This window comes from Bactrocera tryoni, unplaced genomic scaffold, assembly GCF_016617805.1.
Source record: "Bactrocera tryoni isolate S06 unplaced genomic scaffold, CSIRO_BtryS06_freeze2 scaffold_11, whole genome shotgun sequence".
NCBI classification, from domain to species: Eukaryota; Metazoa; Arthropoda; class Insecta; order Diptera; family Tephritidae; genus Bactrocera; species Bactrocera tryoni.
The window spans coordinates 14,424,486-14,441,828 of NW_024395824.1; the positions used below are offsets into that span (position 1 = coordinate 14,424,486).

At 37.2% G+C, this 17,343-nt stretch overlaps 1 protein-coding gene and 1 long non-coding RNA gene across 3 annotated transcripts in view; both read left to right on the forward strand.

Annotated features, from left to right (window-relative positions):
• Positions 1-17,337, forward strand: part of LOC120779443 (5'-nucleotidase domain-containing protein 3) — a 46,298-nt gene extending 28,961 nt beyond the window's left edge. Inside the window, exons 2-9 of one of the 2 annotated variants that reach the window (XM_040111691.1) lie at positions 15,319-15,494; positions 15,563-15,790; positions 15,858-16,153; positions 16,208-16,394; positions 16,444-16,584; positions 16,651-16,802; positions 16,873-17,073; positions 17,156-17,337. In XM_040111691.1, the coding sequence (XP_039967625.1) occupies positions 15,319-15,494; positions 15,563-15,790; positions 15,858-16,153; positions 16,208-16,394; positions 16,444-16,584; positions 16,651-16,802; positions 16,873-17,073; positions 17,156-17,186 (1,412 nt within the window). In that variant the 3' untranslated portion in view covers positions 17,187-17,337. The other variant, XM_040111692.1, reaches the window with a different exon arrangement.
• Positions 6,007-7,935, forward strand: LOC120779444. The gene is made up of 2 exons (XR_005705660.1): positions 6,007-6,233; positions 7,257-7,935. It is a non-coding gene; the product is annotated as an uncharacterized LOC120779444 (long non-coding RNA).
• Positions 17,338-17,343: the final 6 nt, after the last annotated feature.

A 17,343-nucleotide genomic window follows, 5' to 3' on the forward strand; every position in this document is an offset into this window, starting at 1 on the left:
GTTGGTGTTCATTGTTTTTCATAGTTTTTTGTTCTAAAGTCTACAGGATCTTCTACTTTTTGGGCTAGACCATCATCTTTTTTGTGGCCGATTGTGTTAGCTCGTATTTTCTGTAATTCTTTGGCAACAAGGCACCCTCGATAGTTGGCTGGATGTGCTTCGCCACAGTTACGGCATTTAGGCTGCTGGTTTCGAACTCTCAGATGTTTTATGCTTACCGGCGCACTCAACGCATCTTGGTTATTTGCCACAATAGTTTTGAGTGTGGCCAAATGACTGGCAATGTTTGCATTGTGGTATCATTTTCGGCAGTTTTACCGGTTCAATAGAAACAATTGAATTTAATGTAGTTTTAGTTTCGTAAATCTTTTTTATGTTCTCCATGGGATCGAATGTTACCAAAAACATGTCAAAGGGAATTTTAAATATCCATTGAAGTCGATTGACAGCACTCAGTGCATTTAATCCTTGCTCTTTTAAGTAATCAATAATAGATTTATTTATTTATTTAGTAAAATCTATGAACATTTATTCTTACAGACTAATGAAAAACTAGGATGCATATTAGAATTCTAAAATAATTAACTTACAATAACATGAGTAGATAACTTAAACTAAAAAACAGAATTGAGGGCATTAATGAAGGATACCGTAGCCCTTTCAGACCTATGTTTTTGATTCCTTCTAAATCCACCGAAATCACCTATCTGAAAGAAAGTTTTGCATTTTTTGATCACAAATTACATGATGAGCAAGACTGTAATAATTTTTTTTGGAAAAAGGACATCGCACAATTGTGATACCTAGGTCTTAGGCTGAAAAATTGCTCCAAGAAATAAGACACAAAAATAGTATTTGGTTTTCTCTTTTATTGAAAAAAATGAACAAAAAGTCATGCCGAAAATGCAGTTCATTAATAGAAAAAAATGTTAGGTACTTCATTGCCTTAAGAATAAAATAGCTAATTAACAAGGAACATATTTAGTCTTTTGTGTGGTACTGTTCAAAACAATCCTTGTTTTTTGTTAGACAAATGCTGACGTGGCATTTTTGGCATCGTCCTCTTGTCCGACTACCGCAATTATTGCGGTAAACTCTAGGTACCTCATCTGCGAATGAGGGCCAATGATCGTAGCGATCAAATCTTACTTCGTCAGGCGCGTCATGTGGTCGATACTTCGTTCCATACATATTTTAATCGACTTTAAACGGTTCAACCTAGTCAGGAGCTTGATAATATCCCGCCAGTACTGTTCCCAGCTCCATTTTGAACGTTAAGAAGGGATTAACTTTGGACTTATGCAGGTCGGCTAATTTGGCATCTCTTTTAGACTCCATCCATGAGTTGAATACAGCCAGATCAAAAAAATGAAAAAATACTTTTACAGTCCATTTCCTGGTTTTCATTTTTATCCTGAAGTATTCAAGCATCTGGTCAGCTACATCGACACCCCCCATAAATTCATTATAATTTTCTATAACTTTTGGGATTTGCACAGGGCAACGGCGTTTCATGTTTTTGTTCCACCTATCTGTCTCGCCGATGGGGTCTTTGCCGCACTGGCTGGAAACGACTACGACACCTTTGCTTTCTTTCCATTTGACAACGGCTACATTGTCACCGTTCGTGAACTGGATAATATCACCCCTATTCATTTCCTTGCCCTGGGGAAATTTCAAATTTTTTGTCCAATCGATTTGCCATTATAGTTCCTGTTCAATGGAAACCGATTTGGTGCAACGACTGAATGTTGTGAAAAAGCGATCAAAATATATATGGCTGCCTTTTGGAAGGTGTTTTGTTAGCCTCATTATAATAGACGGGCCATGCCCTAAACCACAATCTTGAAAAGTGCCAGCGCCTTGAAAAACTTCAAAGTCCACTATCATGCCACTTGCAGTTGCACATACCAAATTTTTTAGACCAGTAGGTCTTGGTTTTGATCGAGTTGTTTGACGCGCAGGGCATCTTCCAGTAAATGGAAGAACTTGTTCATCCATTGAATACTGTGCTATTTCAGTTGCTAAATTATTGCAACGGTTTCTAACTAAATCGATCACAGGTTGTACATGCCATAATTTGTTACAGGGATCTGGCACAGAAACATCTGCAAAGTGAATGTCCGATCGCATTTGCAAAAATTTGTCACGTGACATTGAATTGTAAATTGCAGGAATTTGGCATTCATGTGGCCAGTACATTCTTTATTTGCGGAAATCCAAGACACCCCATTATCATTGCGCATCCATAAAATCGTTTAAAATCGGCTTGTTGATATCGGACTTCCTGCCCACGTGTGCTCACGTACATTTTTGTAAATTTTATAGCATCGTCATAATACGATTCTGGGAAGTAATTCTTGAAGTACTCCAATGGTGTTTCCACTAATGCTATGTTTTGACAACCAGATGCAATGTGTAGATCGTTGCAATCAAATGGAGCACTTTTCCATAGTTGGCGTCTTTTCGCTGTATTACTTGTGGAAGTGCATGACAGAGTCATATTTAGTGAAACATTTCTGATAGATGATGGCTGTGCTGCCATTAACAAAATATTAGAAATAATGATTGGCCGTGATGTTTGCGGAGCTGCTACACTTGAATCGTCCTGAGAAATTGCTGATGCAGTCGCAGATGCAGATGCAGATGCATGAGATGCAGTTGCATTCTCATTATCATCTTCACCACTTGCTGGAGATTCTGGGAAAATGTTGAATGGTACCCAAGTTTCATCATCAATATCATTATCGTCACTGAAATCTGCATCAGAATCGTCTAAGAGGTCTAATGCAGCTTGAACGTCGTTATCATTATTCAAATCAAAGTATTTTCATGTAAAAAAAATGTAAGATAGCACAAACGTGAGTTTACATTAAAAAAAACATGCTGTGCCTATATAGCACTTTACTAACACCTAGCTGCCTGAAAATGTTAAACAATTCAACATTATATTGTGACAAGATCGAACACACTTACTATTTAGCAACAAAATTCACTACTTATGATTTAAATTTATGTAAAACAAATAAATAAATTTTCACTATGTGGCCGCATGTTTACACTTATCGGATGACGTTCTCAAACAGCTGACTCTTTTGTTTTTTTTGTGCGGTTTTTTTGTTTTCTTTTGTTTAGAGTGAGACCCCAAGAGAACGCACAATCATTACATATCGGTAACAAAGCTAAAAAATAATATTTGGACGTCAATGAAGGCAAAAAACAGCAGATCTCACAATTGATTAAGCTAGGTCTGGAAGGGCTAGAGTGAGAAAAATCAAGAAAAACTTTCTCGGAAATCGAGTTAAACTCCCGCATAGCCCTCTTGAGGGGAGCATATTCAGCAAAATTAGTACTTTCCTTTTTGTAATAAAATGGGGAAATGCCTCTATCTGAAGGTATGTTACATGACGGTCTTGCATTATCAGTTCACGTACGGCATCGATGTTTTCTGGCACAACGGCTGTTTTTGGACGACCTTCACTGAATTCGTCTTTGAGTGAGCGTCGGCCACGATTGAATTCGTTGGACCAGTTTTTCACAGTGCTGTGGGATGGTGCTTCATGGCCATACAAAGATTTTAGTTCATCGATGCACTCTTGTCGTGATAATCCACGTCGAAAGTTGTAAAAAATGATCGCACGAAAATGTTGACGAGTTAATTCCATTTTTTGGCCGAGATGAATTTTTTAATTCCCTGTAAATAAAACAATTCACGATTAAATGACAAAACGTTCTGAGTGATGATGCCTTTAGTGTATGCCACCTTATGACAAAAAAATGTTCAAATCCAACCAAAACTGTTCAAGACCCTCTTTACCGAAAATGTTTACCCCAGTACCTACAGTTGACTTTTGATCGAAAATATAAGTCAATGGGTGAGATATGAAATAGAAATGCAGACAGGATACTTTTCCTGCATTAGTAATTCTGCTTATTCAAAATGGGTGGAATCGGGTTAATACTTCCCTGACCATCAATATACAAGAATGATAGAAAAGAGATTACGCATTGCGCAGGTCCGTTATACTAAACATATAATTGCTTACGTCACACGGCGCAGTAAAAAATTTGGCAGCTATAAACTCTACTACTCTAACATTCTTGTTAACAAGCAATATTTACTTGCTACTCAAGCTATTTCACGAAATTTATGAGCCGTGTGACGTAGATGCGCAAAACGAAAAACGTTTTGTCTCTCATATGCGCAATCTTGTACTCTATCATTCTTGATCAATATACCTAATATAAAGATTTTTGAACTTCCTGGTGACTTTATGCTGGATATATCGGCCAATATTTGAGTTATTTCAAAGAAAATTTCGGAATCTATTTTACTCATAACAGTATATCATTATGCATAAAATGTATACAAACTTGACCTAGCCCCCATATAACCATTACAAAGATTTTCGAACATCCGGCTGGTTTTGTATAATGACTATGTATAATGATTTCGGGTTTTCTAACAAATCTTATGCCGAATATATAAGGAGCGTTCGAAGTAAACAAGACTTTTTGAATCTAGCGCCCCTTGGTGGCGCCATCAATATGCCAACTAGTGCGTTGCGTAAAGATAGCAGATCGATTGTCCAGTGAGAATTTCATGACATTTCATAGATTGGAAGTGAAGTTATTGCGTTTTAAGTGTCAGTATGTTTGTGTTATCAGTGCGAAAATGAGCTTCGAACAAAGAGCCAACATTAAATTTTGTAAAACTTTTACCGAAATGTTTCAATTGATGAAACAAGTTTATGGCGATGATTTCCTATCCCGTAGCAGAGTGCACGAGTGGTTTTAAAGTGGCCGTGAGGACATAACTAAATGACGATCAACATGTGGGCCAGTCAAAATCCGTCATCACCAGAAATTCCATCGAAACTTTGCGTGAATTCATCAAAAATCAGCCAAAATCATCATTGAAATCCATGGAAATGGAATTGAACATTTCCAAAACATCGATTTATCGCATTTTGACGGAAAATTTTGGGCTTTCGAAAGGTGTGTGCACGATTTGTTCCGGACAAATTGACTGACGCCCTAAAATTGCTCAGAATCCAACATTCGATCAACGCTTGTGACCGATTATTTGACCAAAACTCACATTTTAACCATTAACCACCCGTATTCACCTGATATGGCTTCTTCCTTTTCGGAAAAATATATTTGCCCATGAAAGGAAAGCGTTATGCAGACGTAGAGGCCATTCAAAAGGCTTGCACCGGCATACTGGCGGCCATACCGGCCACCGAGCTAAAACACTCGTTCGACATGCTTTTGAACCGTGCGAAAAGCTGTATTGAAACAGAAGGAGACTATTTTAAATAAAATAAATTGATTTTGCCGAAAAAACCATTTGTACTTTTTTTAAAGTCCTGTTTACTTTGGAACGCACCTTGTATAGTCTATTTAATTTTTTTAGGGAAACTCATTATAATACAACGTTTTGATCAACTTAAATACCAAAAAATTAAATAATATAGCTCTGTAAACAGAGCTGCCGTTCCCATGATAGTCGGGGTACGTTACCGGAACGCACCCGGATTTTTTTATTCCGTCAAGGACTGACAACTTGGCAGAGTTCTGCCGATAAGACAACAACAGCAGAGCTCTCACAAATGTAGAGGCTAATGTCTATCCTTTTATTCCCATATTTTTCACGTACTAAATATATTTCATTATTTATCTATCCAATTGGTTACGGCTGAATGATTATGAAGCACGATTTCGATCACTTTGGCATCACAGTCTGATGGCGAATTCAGGGTTAAAATGGGAGGTGTCACCAACCGTGCCAAACAGATGACTGCAAGAATAGTTTCTGCGAAAGTTTCCAAGTGATTTCTGCGAAAGTTTCTGCGTTAACCCCCACTCTATAGGTGTTTGATGGGAAACACCAAGAGCTATAATTGTATTGTATGGAGTGTAATGTTCGGCCAAGTCTGAAACTTCGTAGCCTGCGTCCGACTATATCTAAGCGAACTACCAGCCGGTTGCCTTGTAAGTAGCCAAAACGTTTTATTTTTTTTCTTCAAGTGCTACCAGCTAGCAGCTTCCCGTTCCCACGACAGTAGTCTACGTAACCGGAACAGACCGAGATTTTTTCCTGCCAAGAACTATCAACTCGACCGAATTCTGTCGCTACTACAACAACAACACCAACAGCAGCTGAGGAGTTTTTATGTGGCTCTATACTTTGGCGATAATCGCGGTTGTTTCTCGAGTGAAAAATTACAGTATGTTGGGAGTAATAACTTAAATTATAGAGTTTAAATTCAGTCTGCACACTTTCATCCGGTTCGTTAATATAGCCGGAATAGTTATTTCTCTTTAAATTAGTTAGTTCCCGTTACGCCATTTGCTCTTTAAGGGGCTATACCAGTGTGACACTTAAAAAAAAAAATGTGTTTATTTAAATATAAATATCCTGTGAAATCGGGAAGGTCGTATCTTGAATGGTTTTTGGATGGCAGCGTTCTAAAAAGCGACCGCTCGGAGGTGCAAACATATATAAGTGAAACTTTAAACGCGTTTTTCTAGAAACGACATTTTTCAAAATTGCTGGCATCATAACTTAACGAGAAATTGACCTATCGACTTCAAATTAAAACCGATTATTTTTTAATACTTTTATTAAACAATGACCTACGATATTTTTGATTGGTTGAAAATTGTCAATTAGGCATTAAAAAAACGACCATTTTTTTACCTAAAAAAACGATTTTTTTTCAAAATTACGCAATTTTGTTAATTATTGATAAATTTCAAAGATCGTAGGTCATTGTATAGGAAATATATTTAAGTTTAATAAACATTTTGATTTTTTTTTGTTTCAGCTACTCATTCGGCCGGAATCATGCCAGCAGTTGGAACAGTTCTTTTTGGCTCCTCCGAAAACAGCCCATAACTCCGTTATTTTTCAACATTTTTGTAAAAAAAAGTCTTAAAATATAGTTGAAAATATACCTTTTCACGTTCAAAGAAATTCGAAATATTCAACCGCGTACTTTCTCTTATAAAAATTCACGAAAATCGCCTAATTTTTTATACGTCACACTGGTATAGCTCCTTAAAGTTGTTTCAAATAAGGTCGATTCGAATTAATATCTGACCCTAGATTAGCATTATTACAAGATTTTAGGAAATAAATTTTACATAGCTCAGTTGGAAATTGCTCGGTACTACTTACGTTTTTTATTTACTTCTTCAGAAAAAATAAACGTATGATACTTTTATTAAACAAATTTAATTTTTAACAGATATTTGGCAAAAGGAGCATCATTCATTTAATTAGGATTTGCCTTTCTGGTAGGCTGCACTACTATCGGAGCGATCGTTAAAGAATTATGCCAGGTTGTGCACCCTGAGCACATTCCTCATCCAACTGAAAATTTATTTAAATCGGTTACTGACTATTGGAAATTATGGGACTTCTCCATTTGAATCGGAGTTATTGATGAAAAACACAGTAGGATCAAATGTCCAGCAACTTTGGTTCCATGTATTGCAATTACAAAAATGTTTTCAATAATATGTATTACAAGCCATAGTTGACGACAACAGCAAATACAAGTGGGCGGATAATGAAAGCAAAGTGATTGCGGTACAGCTCTTCTCAAATATATTAGCTTTTGAAACAAAACGATGATACAAAGCTGGATCAATATAAACTTGCCGTTCATTTTTCTTGGTGCTGAAGCATACCCGGTGTCAAAATGCTTATTTAAATGAGCAACTTTCAAGAGCAAGGAAATGCATTGAACGTGCATTTGGAATAATAAATGGTAAATTTAATACACTATGGAAACCGTTTGACAGAAACAGGACTTTCGGAAATAGATGTTAAAAGTATTGGTGTTCATTACAAAATTAATATAAGGCTAATAATATATAAATTTGTATGCCAAAATAAACTAGAATAAATTGATTTAATTTTTACTCTGAAAATTCATTTCACTTGCTACAGATTTCCATATATCTGTAACCAATACGCTATTGTGATAACTATTTTTAATTTTATCACATAGAACAGGGCGGGAAAAAATTACCCTTAAGGTTATACCTATTAATATCCATATTTGTGCTCAAATATTTTTTTAAATATAATATACGTCGTTTCAACGAGAGTTGGCGCCGAACAACACTTTTGAAGCCTACTCGCATTCATTAGCTTTTAATTGGGCTCGGCTTTCAGCGTCCACTCTGCACGTAGCCTTAGCAAATATAAAAATAAGTTATAGTTTGTAATATTATTTGTTATTGATCTGGGCAATTGTGTCTCAGCCAATTTCCAAAAGTAAACTAAAAACTAAAGTTACTGGTGAATTTGAAGTTAACTAATTACTCACTCACAATGCTGTGTTTGTCGGCAACGTATAGATATCCAGTTTATTGCTTATTTCGCAATGGCTGTTGCTGCCGTATTACGTCCAACAACCTTGAGATGGTTAATTTGGATGGGTATATCTCATATTGAGTCCAAGAAATTACAAAAAAACGGAAATTTGTATTATATACATGCTAGAAAACTCGTCAACACTTTACTGAGGCTGATACATAGATGGAAAAGTGCAAAAGAACAGCTGGTACGACGAGGAGTGCCGTCACGCAGCGGAAAGAAAACAGGCTGCCTACCTCGCAACGTTACGATCGACCACTACACGTGCGGGATGGGATAGATAACGAGAGTTGAAGAGTGAAGCGAGACGCATTTGTAGTCAGAAAAAGAAAGAGGCCGAAATGCGTGAGTACGAAGAGCTTGATAAGCTGGCCGACAGGGGTAATGCTCGAAAATTCTATGAAAAAATGCGGCGGCTTACAGAAGGTTTCACGACCGGAGCATACTCTAGTAGAACCCCCAAAGGTGATCTAGTCACTGATGCCCAGATTATACTTAAATTATGGAGGGAACACTTCTTCAGCCTGCTGAATGGCAGTGAACGCACAACACCAGGATAAGGAGAACCCGATTCCTCAATCGATGACGATGGAGTAGACGTTACATTGCCCAACCATGAAGAAGTTCGAATAGCAATTACCCGCCAGAAGAACAACAAAGCGGCGGGGACCGATGTATTGCCGGCCGAGCTATTCAAACACGGCGGCGAAGTACTGATAAGGAGCATGCATCAGCTTCTTTGTAAAATATGGTCGGACGAAAGCATGCCCAACGATAGGAATATAAGTGTGCTATGCCCAATCCATAAAACGGGAGACCCCACAATCTGCGCCAACTACCGTGGGATAAGCCTCCTCAACATCGCATATAAGGTTCTATCGAGCGTATTGTGTGAACGATTAATGCCTGATTTGACCTTATAAGTGTGGCGTTAGACCTGGCAAATCAACAACCGACCAGAAATCCACCATGCTCCAAATCTTGGAAAAGACCCGTGAAAACAGAATCGACACACACCACCTGCTCGTTGATTTCAAAGATGCTTTCGACAGCACGAAAAGGAGCTGCCTTTATTCCGCGATGTCTGAATTTGGTATCCCCGCAAAACTAATACGATTATGTAAACTACCAAACGAGGTTTCAGACAAGGCGACTCCCTATCGTGCGACTTCTTCTACCTGCTTCTGGAGAAAATAGTTCGAGCCGCAGAACTAAATAGAGAAGGTACCATCTTCTATAACAGTGTACAGCTTCTGGCGTATGCCGATGATATTGATATCATCGGCCTCAACACCCGCGCCGTTAGTTCTGCTTTCTCCAGACTGGACACGGAAGCAAAAGAAATGGGTCTGGCAGTGAACGAGGGCAAAACGAAATATCTCCTGTCATCAAACAAACAGTCGTCGCGCTCGCGACTCGGTACTCACGTCACTGTTGACAGTCATAACTTTGAAGTTGTAGATAATTTCGTCTATTTAAGAACCAGCATTAACACCACCAACAATTTCAGCCTGGAAATCCAACGCAGGATTGCTTTTGCCAACAGGTGTTACTTCGGACTGAATAGGCAATTGAGAAGCAAGGTCCTCTCTCGACAAACAAAAACCAAACTCTCTAAGTCACTCATAATCCCGTCCTGCTATATGGTCAAGAGTCTTGGACGATGTCAACAACGGATGAGTCGACGTTGCGAGTTTTCGAGAGAAAAGTTGTGCGAAAGATTTATGGTTCTTTGCGCGTTAGCCACGGCGAATACCGCATTCGATGGAACGATAAGCTGTACGAGATATACGACGACATCGACATAGATCAGCGAATTAAAAGACTGCGGCTACGCTGGCTAGGTCATGTTGTCCGGATGGACGAAAACACTCCAGCACTGAAAGTATTCCACGCAGTACCCGCCGGGGGAAGCAGAGGAAGAGGAAGACCTCCCCTCCGTTGGAAGGACCAAGTGGAGAAGGACCTGGCTTCGCTTGGAATATCCAATTGGCGCCACGTAGCGAAAAGAAGAAACGACTGGCGCGCTGTTGTTAACTCGGCTATTATCGCGTAAGCGGTATCTACGCCAATTAAGAAGAAGAAGAAGATACGTAGATGGTACTACTAATACCTTTAACACTTTGAGCCCCGCGTGCCCACCCGTGGTCATTTTTTTTCTGTACCGGTGGACCGCATGCTGACGAAGGGTTGTGCTTTAGTTGACAAGCTGGTTTGTTTGTTTTTGTTTTATTGATTGTTTACTTAGTTTTATTGATTTTTTGCGATTGAGGTGACTTTGTGATATTTATTCTTGATAAACCAAATGCATTTTTATTGTTTTTTTCTTTTTTTTTTTGTGACCACCGGTGGTCACATTGTCCCATAATGAAAATCCACCAATGTCCGCGGGTGGTCACATTGTCCCAATTGGTCAAAACATAAATGTCCACCGGTGGTACACGCGGGGCTGAAAGTGTTAAAAGGTAGGTATACAAATTTGAGTTAATGAAATATAGCATTTTGGGTGATCTTGTGTTAATTTACAAAACACTTCGTGTGGTAATAAAGCGTTGGTTTTTGGAGGAAAAATACTGTTAAAAATAATAGGCGGATTCTCTTGCTCTTGCAAGATTGCACGATGACACAAAATGCAAAAATCCTATACCGAAATATGCAAGGCCAAGCGAGCACCCATAGCAGAATATAGTGACATATGAAAGGCTTATTTGGTCAATTTACTGAGAATGACTATTGTGCATGACTATTGTAAAATAGCGCACCTTCTGCATTCATTCTTAACAAAAAGCTGTAACAAATCTTTATAATTTAAGTAGAAATTATAAAATCTATTTAAAACTTACCTTCCTCAACAATTTAACGGCGATATATGTGTTTATGTAAAATGACAGCTAAAACAGGGTTGCAATTATATTTTTGCGTGCCATTGTACGAAAATAAACATGGGTTTTGGTTTGACATATAATACAGCCATTGCAAATAAATTTCTGCGTGTGTTTGTTGTTGTGTCGTTGCACCAAGAGGAAAATTCTGCAATTCGTGCACCGTGAAAGGGTTTTGCAAGAGCAAGATAATCCCCCTAATGTTGAATGTGGGCTCTGCATCAAGGAAATCATTCGTTGAAAAGAGATTTGCTAAGTTGGAAACAGGCGAAATGAGCGCCTAGGACATTGAAGGCAGTGGACGCCCTAAAGAGACGAAAGTTCTATGCAAAGTGGGTACCGCATAAGTTCATAATCCAATAGAAACAACGAATAGCTGATTCTGAGGAATGTTTGAGTGCTCTTAAATAGAAATAAAACCAAATTTTTGCGTAGGTGTGTGACAATAGAAACAAGGCTCCATCATTTCACAGTGGAGTCCAATCGAAAGTCAGCCTAGTGGACTACATATTATGAACCAGGCCTCATGCGTGGAAAGAGGAAAAAGTCGGCTGGCAAGGTCATGGCATCAGTCTTTTGGCATGCGCGTGATGTAATATTAATTTACTGATTACTGGCCAGTTATGATTCATTGCACTGCGTATTTGGTTGCAGTTCTATTCGTATCATTCCCAAAATTTAACAATTGTATTACTTTTTAGGAAGGATCAGTTTGAAATTGCACGCATTTACTTAATCGTTTCCGTTTAAATATCGCACTGCTCAGTGCAATACTTCGAAAATATTTCTGTATAACTCAAATTATAATAGACCGTTTTATCAACACCGCAGTTTTTCTATGTTTGATGTCGCGTTTGGTTTGTTATGAATGCATTTGCTTCCTTCGCCCATAATTTGGCAAAGCAGCCGCAATGCCTTGACGACGAAAATGTCATTGCCATTTCTTTTTTTTGTGACATTAAAAACTTCTGACGGGTTTGTCCAAAAAAACTGCTTTTTTCAAGAGCAACAATCAGTATAACCCATATACTAAGTATGCATGCATACGAAAATTAGTGTTCTCCCGCATTAGCTCTGTGTTCTTATTTTTTACTTATTTATTTCTTTTTTTAAAGTAATATAATTTTTTTATTTATGATTTGTATTGACTTTAAACATAAAGAGATAAAAAGTATGGCGATGTTCGAGTCTCAATCACTGCGGCAATATTGCAAAGCATCACATTCGACGCCAAAATGTAGCAACTTTTGCAAATGTTAAACGTTCGAGCAACTCAAATTTTGACATTTCTTGCGCGCAGAAATGACAAAATCCGCATCAACAAAATTTATGATGGAAAAATGAGGCAAGCGAAATCGCTCTTTATTTTTGTTTATAACTAATAATTATCATTAATTGTGTTTCACGAGACATCCGAAAATTTGATAAATATATATATGGAGGATAAAATCGAATTGTTTTAAAGAAGTTTTGCGATTTTACTATTGCCCTCTTCTATAAAATTTCAGTCATAAGCCACTTTTTTACACAAAAAACTTTGTTTCCTTGCTTTTTTGTATTCTTTACTTCACTTTCTTCTTAAACTTCACTTCTTCAATGCACCTGCACGCCGCGCAAAATATTTGTTTAAGTATCAGCTGAGTATCTGCAAAAAACATCAGTTTTGCAATATTGCCGCAGTTATTTGCTTGCTCGAACATCCCCTATCCTATGTCCCTCCCCTGATTCTTAGCTACCTCCCCACCAATTTTCAGCCAAATCAGTTCAGCCGTACTGAAGTTATAAGTAGTGTAACTATGGCCTTGACAGACGAGCAAAATTAATGTACATTAAGAAATGCGCATTAAATTTTTATGGTGACTAACGGCAGAATTGAGCATTTAGACAGTTGATTGTGAAAATTGTTTACTTATTAAAAAAAGTGAAATAAAAATGGATAAGAGGAAATTATTAATGGTATTTTTTGGAAAATCAATAAAAATTTAACGAAAAAATTTGCTTATTATTAAATACATTAAAAGATAATTAAAGCAATACTTTGTTGTAGCGCGAAAAAGTGCGCGAAAAAGGTAAGAATATTGGAAAAATGGATAGCAAACTGTGCGTTGTTTACTTTCTGCCATCTAAAAATATTAAAACTTGAATTCGTTAGTATACTTGCATATAATTTAATTAGCAATATAAAAGCTGCTTACCTCTGATGCTGTAAACACAAAGGAGACGGCAGACTTCAAGCGACATCTGTCAAACAATAGCAAAAATCGGCCACTTTTGGGCAGTGTTGCCTACACAAATTCGGTAAATTCAGCTAAATGCACGAAACTTTTGTGCATTTATAATTTGCATTAACATGAAACAAATGCGAAAGATAATGCAAATAGAGCTCGCTATTGGAAATTAAGGCTGTCGTCTGTCAAGGCTATAACACGACTTTCGTTTATATATATAGATGAACATGTTTTATATTCATTATGTTCTTTGTACATTGCATTGTACTTGCACATAATGTAATTAGCAAAATAAAACTGCTTACCGCTAATGCTGTAAGCGCAAGTGTTGCCTACTCATATTTGGTAAATTCAGCTAAATTCAACTGAATTCTTGTGCATTACAAATTTGCATTAACATGGGTCAAATGTGCAAGTAAATGTAAACTAAGCCCGCTAATTCAAATTAGCGCCTGTCGTCTGTCAAGGCTATAACTTGCGCATTTGACCCATGTTAATGCAAATTAAGCCCGTTAATGCGAATTACCGCTGTCGTCCGTCGGGGCTATTATACAGAAGGATTAATGAGACTTTTTGAATTTAGAAATTGTGGTTTATTTAATAATGTTTGGGAATATACTACACCGGTGGCACACTAATTAGCACAGCCTTACATATTCCAATAGTATTGCTTGAAAATTGAAGATAACGGTAATTTAGGAATCTCATTTTTTTGCATATTAAAACGTTGTTATTTTACCGTTATAAATAACGAATCAGTGAATATTTGTGGGTGTGTTTCAAAGGAGTATGCCTTTATTTCATTAAAGCTTTTAATTCAAGCTGACATTTTAAATAGCGCACCTTGACATCAGAAAAGTTTTTGGGAAATCGTTTGCGTTTAAGATTGTGATTTTTTTGCGGGACGTTGCCAGAGCTTCTGTAAAGAGAAAAGGTGCCTAATATGAAACATGTTCCAGGACGGGAAAAATTCACTCATTGCTCGGCAGGCGCTTAAAAATCCTTGTGTAACATACAAATACGAGGTACAATGCACGAGGAATATGGCAAAAACATTGCCAGTAGGACTGTTAGACAGCGACTTTTGGAAAACAAGCTTCGGGGATGCCATAGTTTGAAAAAACCAAAGTTTACGCACAATAATAAAAAGGCGCTATTGGAATTTGTCAGGTTGCATATGGGTTCTTCTTTTTCTTTTTGGAATTCTGTCGTTTGGAGCAACAAATCTAAATTCAACTTACACGGACCTGATGGAAGAACTTATGTGCGACACCCACCAAATAACTAACCCAAAGTATATAGTGAAGAAGTTAAGTTCGGCGGACGAAGTGTTATTGTGTGGTGTTGCTTTACGAAGTATGGTGTTGGTCCCATAGTGTAGATAACGGACAAGCTAGGTTCTGTAGAATACCAGAATACCAGAACTTGCTTGAAAATCATCTCGTACCGTTTTTGGAACTTGCCGTTGTTTGTATACACCTCCGCAGTTTTCCAACAGGACAATGCGCCCTGTAATAACTCAAGGTCTGTGATTCAGTGGCTTCAAAATCAAGCAATTCCATTGCTGAATTGGCCTGCTTTATGCTTCTATTATATGTTTTTTATAATTACTGATTTGTTTTCCGTGAACATTGTTTAATAAACGTTGCTGTATACCTATACTTCAATTCTTTCCTATATTTTTATTTTTTCTTTAGTTTTCTGTTAATTTTAGTGCACATAGAAGGATGTGCTAATTAGTATGCCACCCCTGTATGTCTATAATGTCATAATATACCATACATATTTAAAATTTTTATAAATTTTTTTACAGCTAAGAAACTTCCGAAGGATGTTAATCCCTGTGGTGTATTTGCCAACAATGAACTGGATTTGGAGGAAGTTGATGTGTATGGTTTCGACTATGACTACACGCTCGCGTGCTATAAACCTTGCTTACACGATTTGCTATACAATTTGGGCCGCGATAGATTAATTAAAAAATTTAAGGTACGTATTATTACTAACCTACTTCTTCGCATTTTTATGGGTATGTAAATATAATAGTACTATTTTAGTATCCCGAAAATATTTCAAATTTGGAGTACATTCCACGGTTTGCAGTACGTGGCCTTCATTATGATATAGAAAAAGGTTTGCTTTTAAAACTAGACTCGTTTCTTCAAATACAGTTGGAGTCTGTTTATCGTGGACTCACAAAAATCCCTGATTCAGAAGTACTAAAGCTTTATAAAAATCGAATTTTGCCCATCGCATATGTTGAGGGCCAATCAAAAAACCACCAGGTATTTAAGCCTAGAATTAAGTATATCTAAACATATAAATCAACATTTTGTTTTATATGATTTTAAGCCAAATGCCAAAGCGAAAATGGTTCAGCTAGCTGACTTGTTCTCTGTTCCCGAAATGTGTCTTTTATGCAATGTAGCCGAGTATTTTGAAAGAAATCATATCGATTACAATCCCGAAATTCTATTTCATGACATAAAATCATCAGTGCAATCTTGTCATCCGATTATGCACGAAATCGTTATGAAAAATGTAGGAGATTATATTGAGAAAAATTCTCGGTTACCTGAATATTTTAAAAAGTTGGCAAATGCGGGCAAAAAACTATTTCTTGTAACAAATAGTCCATTTTCTTTTGTGTAAGAATTGCATTGTATATCCAAATGCATTATTAAATTTGTTTTTGTGAACAGGAATAGTGGGATGGCTTTATTGGCCGGTGACAAGTGGCGCGATCATTTTGACGTTATAATAGTTCAGGCACGAAAACCTAAATTTTTCACAGATGATTCACGTCCCATCCGGTTATATGATGAAACAACCAATTCACATGTTTGGGATCGGGTTTCAAAATTGGAAAAGGGAAAAATATATTATGAGGTAATATGGCAGTTATTAAAAAATAAATTCATAACAGTTTCCTTTTCAGGGAACCGTAAAACAACTGCAAGATTTAACAGGGTGGCGTGGTCATAATGTACTATATTTTGGTGATCATCCCTATAGTGATTTAGCTGATGTAACATTAGAGCATGGTTGGAGAACTGGTGCCATTATAAATGAACTCACGGTATAAAATATATATTTTTCTGTATCATGGTTATTGCTGAGATTTGTCCATACTCCTTTTAAATAGCACGAGATTGAAACTCTTAACAATGTTAATTTTAAAAGAAATGCAAATTGGCTACAAATGCTAACACAACTCATAGAAGAAATTCAGGATTATGAATGTGAACCTGCACAAATTTGTTTAGAAAAATGGCAATCGGAACGGGATATGCTTAGGTACGAATTTGTGAATAACTATGACAGTATTTTACCAAGATACTTGGCAAATATAGAATTAATATTATAGGAACGAAACCAAAATGGTTTTCAACAAGCAGTTTGGCAGTGTTTTTCGGACATATCACAATCCAACGTATTTTTCACGACGTCTTTTTCGCTTTGCTGATATTTACACAAGTGATATAACAAACTTAGCGAATTATTCTGTTTCTCATACTTTTTATCCTCGGCGAGGTGTCATGCCACATGAATACATTTCGTATTTTATGTAAATGTTGTTCGTTTATAAACGAGGTTTAAGTACTGTTAATTAAAATATTTACCTATATATATATTTTTTCCATTGGTAGTGTTTTTTTCGTGGCGAGTCCCAAATCCTAAACCCAACTCACAACCCTGTGGAGGGGATGTTTCGCCTTCTCTCTTCAGCTTGCCTTCAAACGGAACTTGTGAGCTGCTTGAGCCATATGTAACAAATACAGCAGTCCCTTAGTTGGGAAGGTGCCGCTGCCCAGCTCGTTAGAGTGAAGGCTGACAT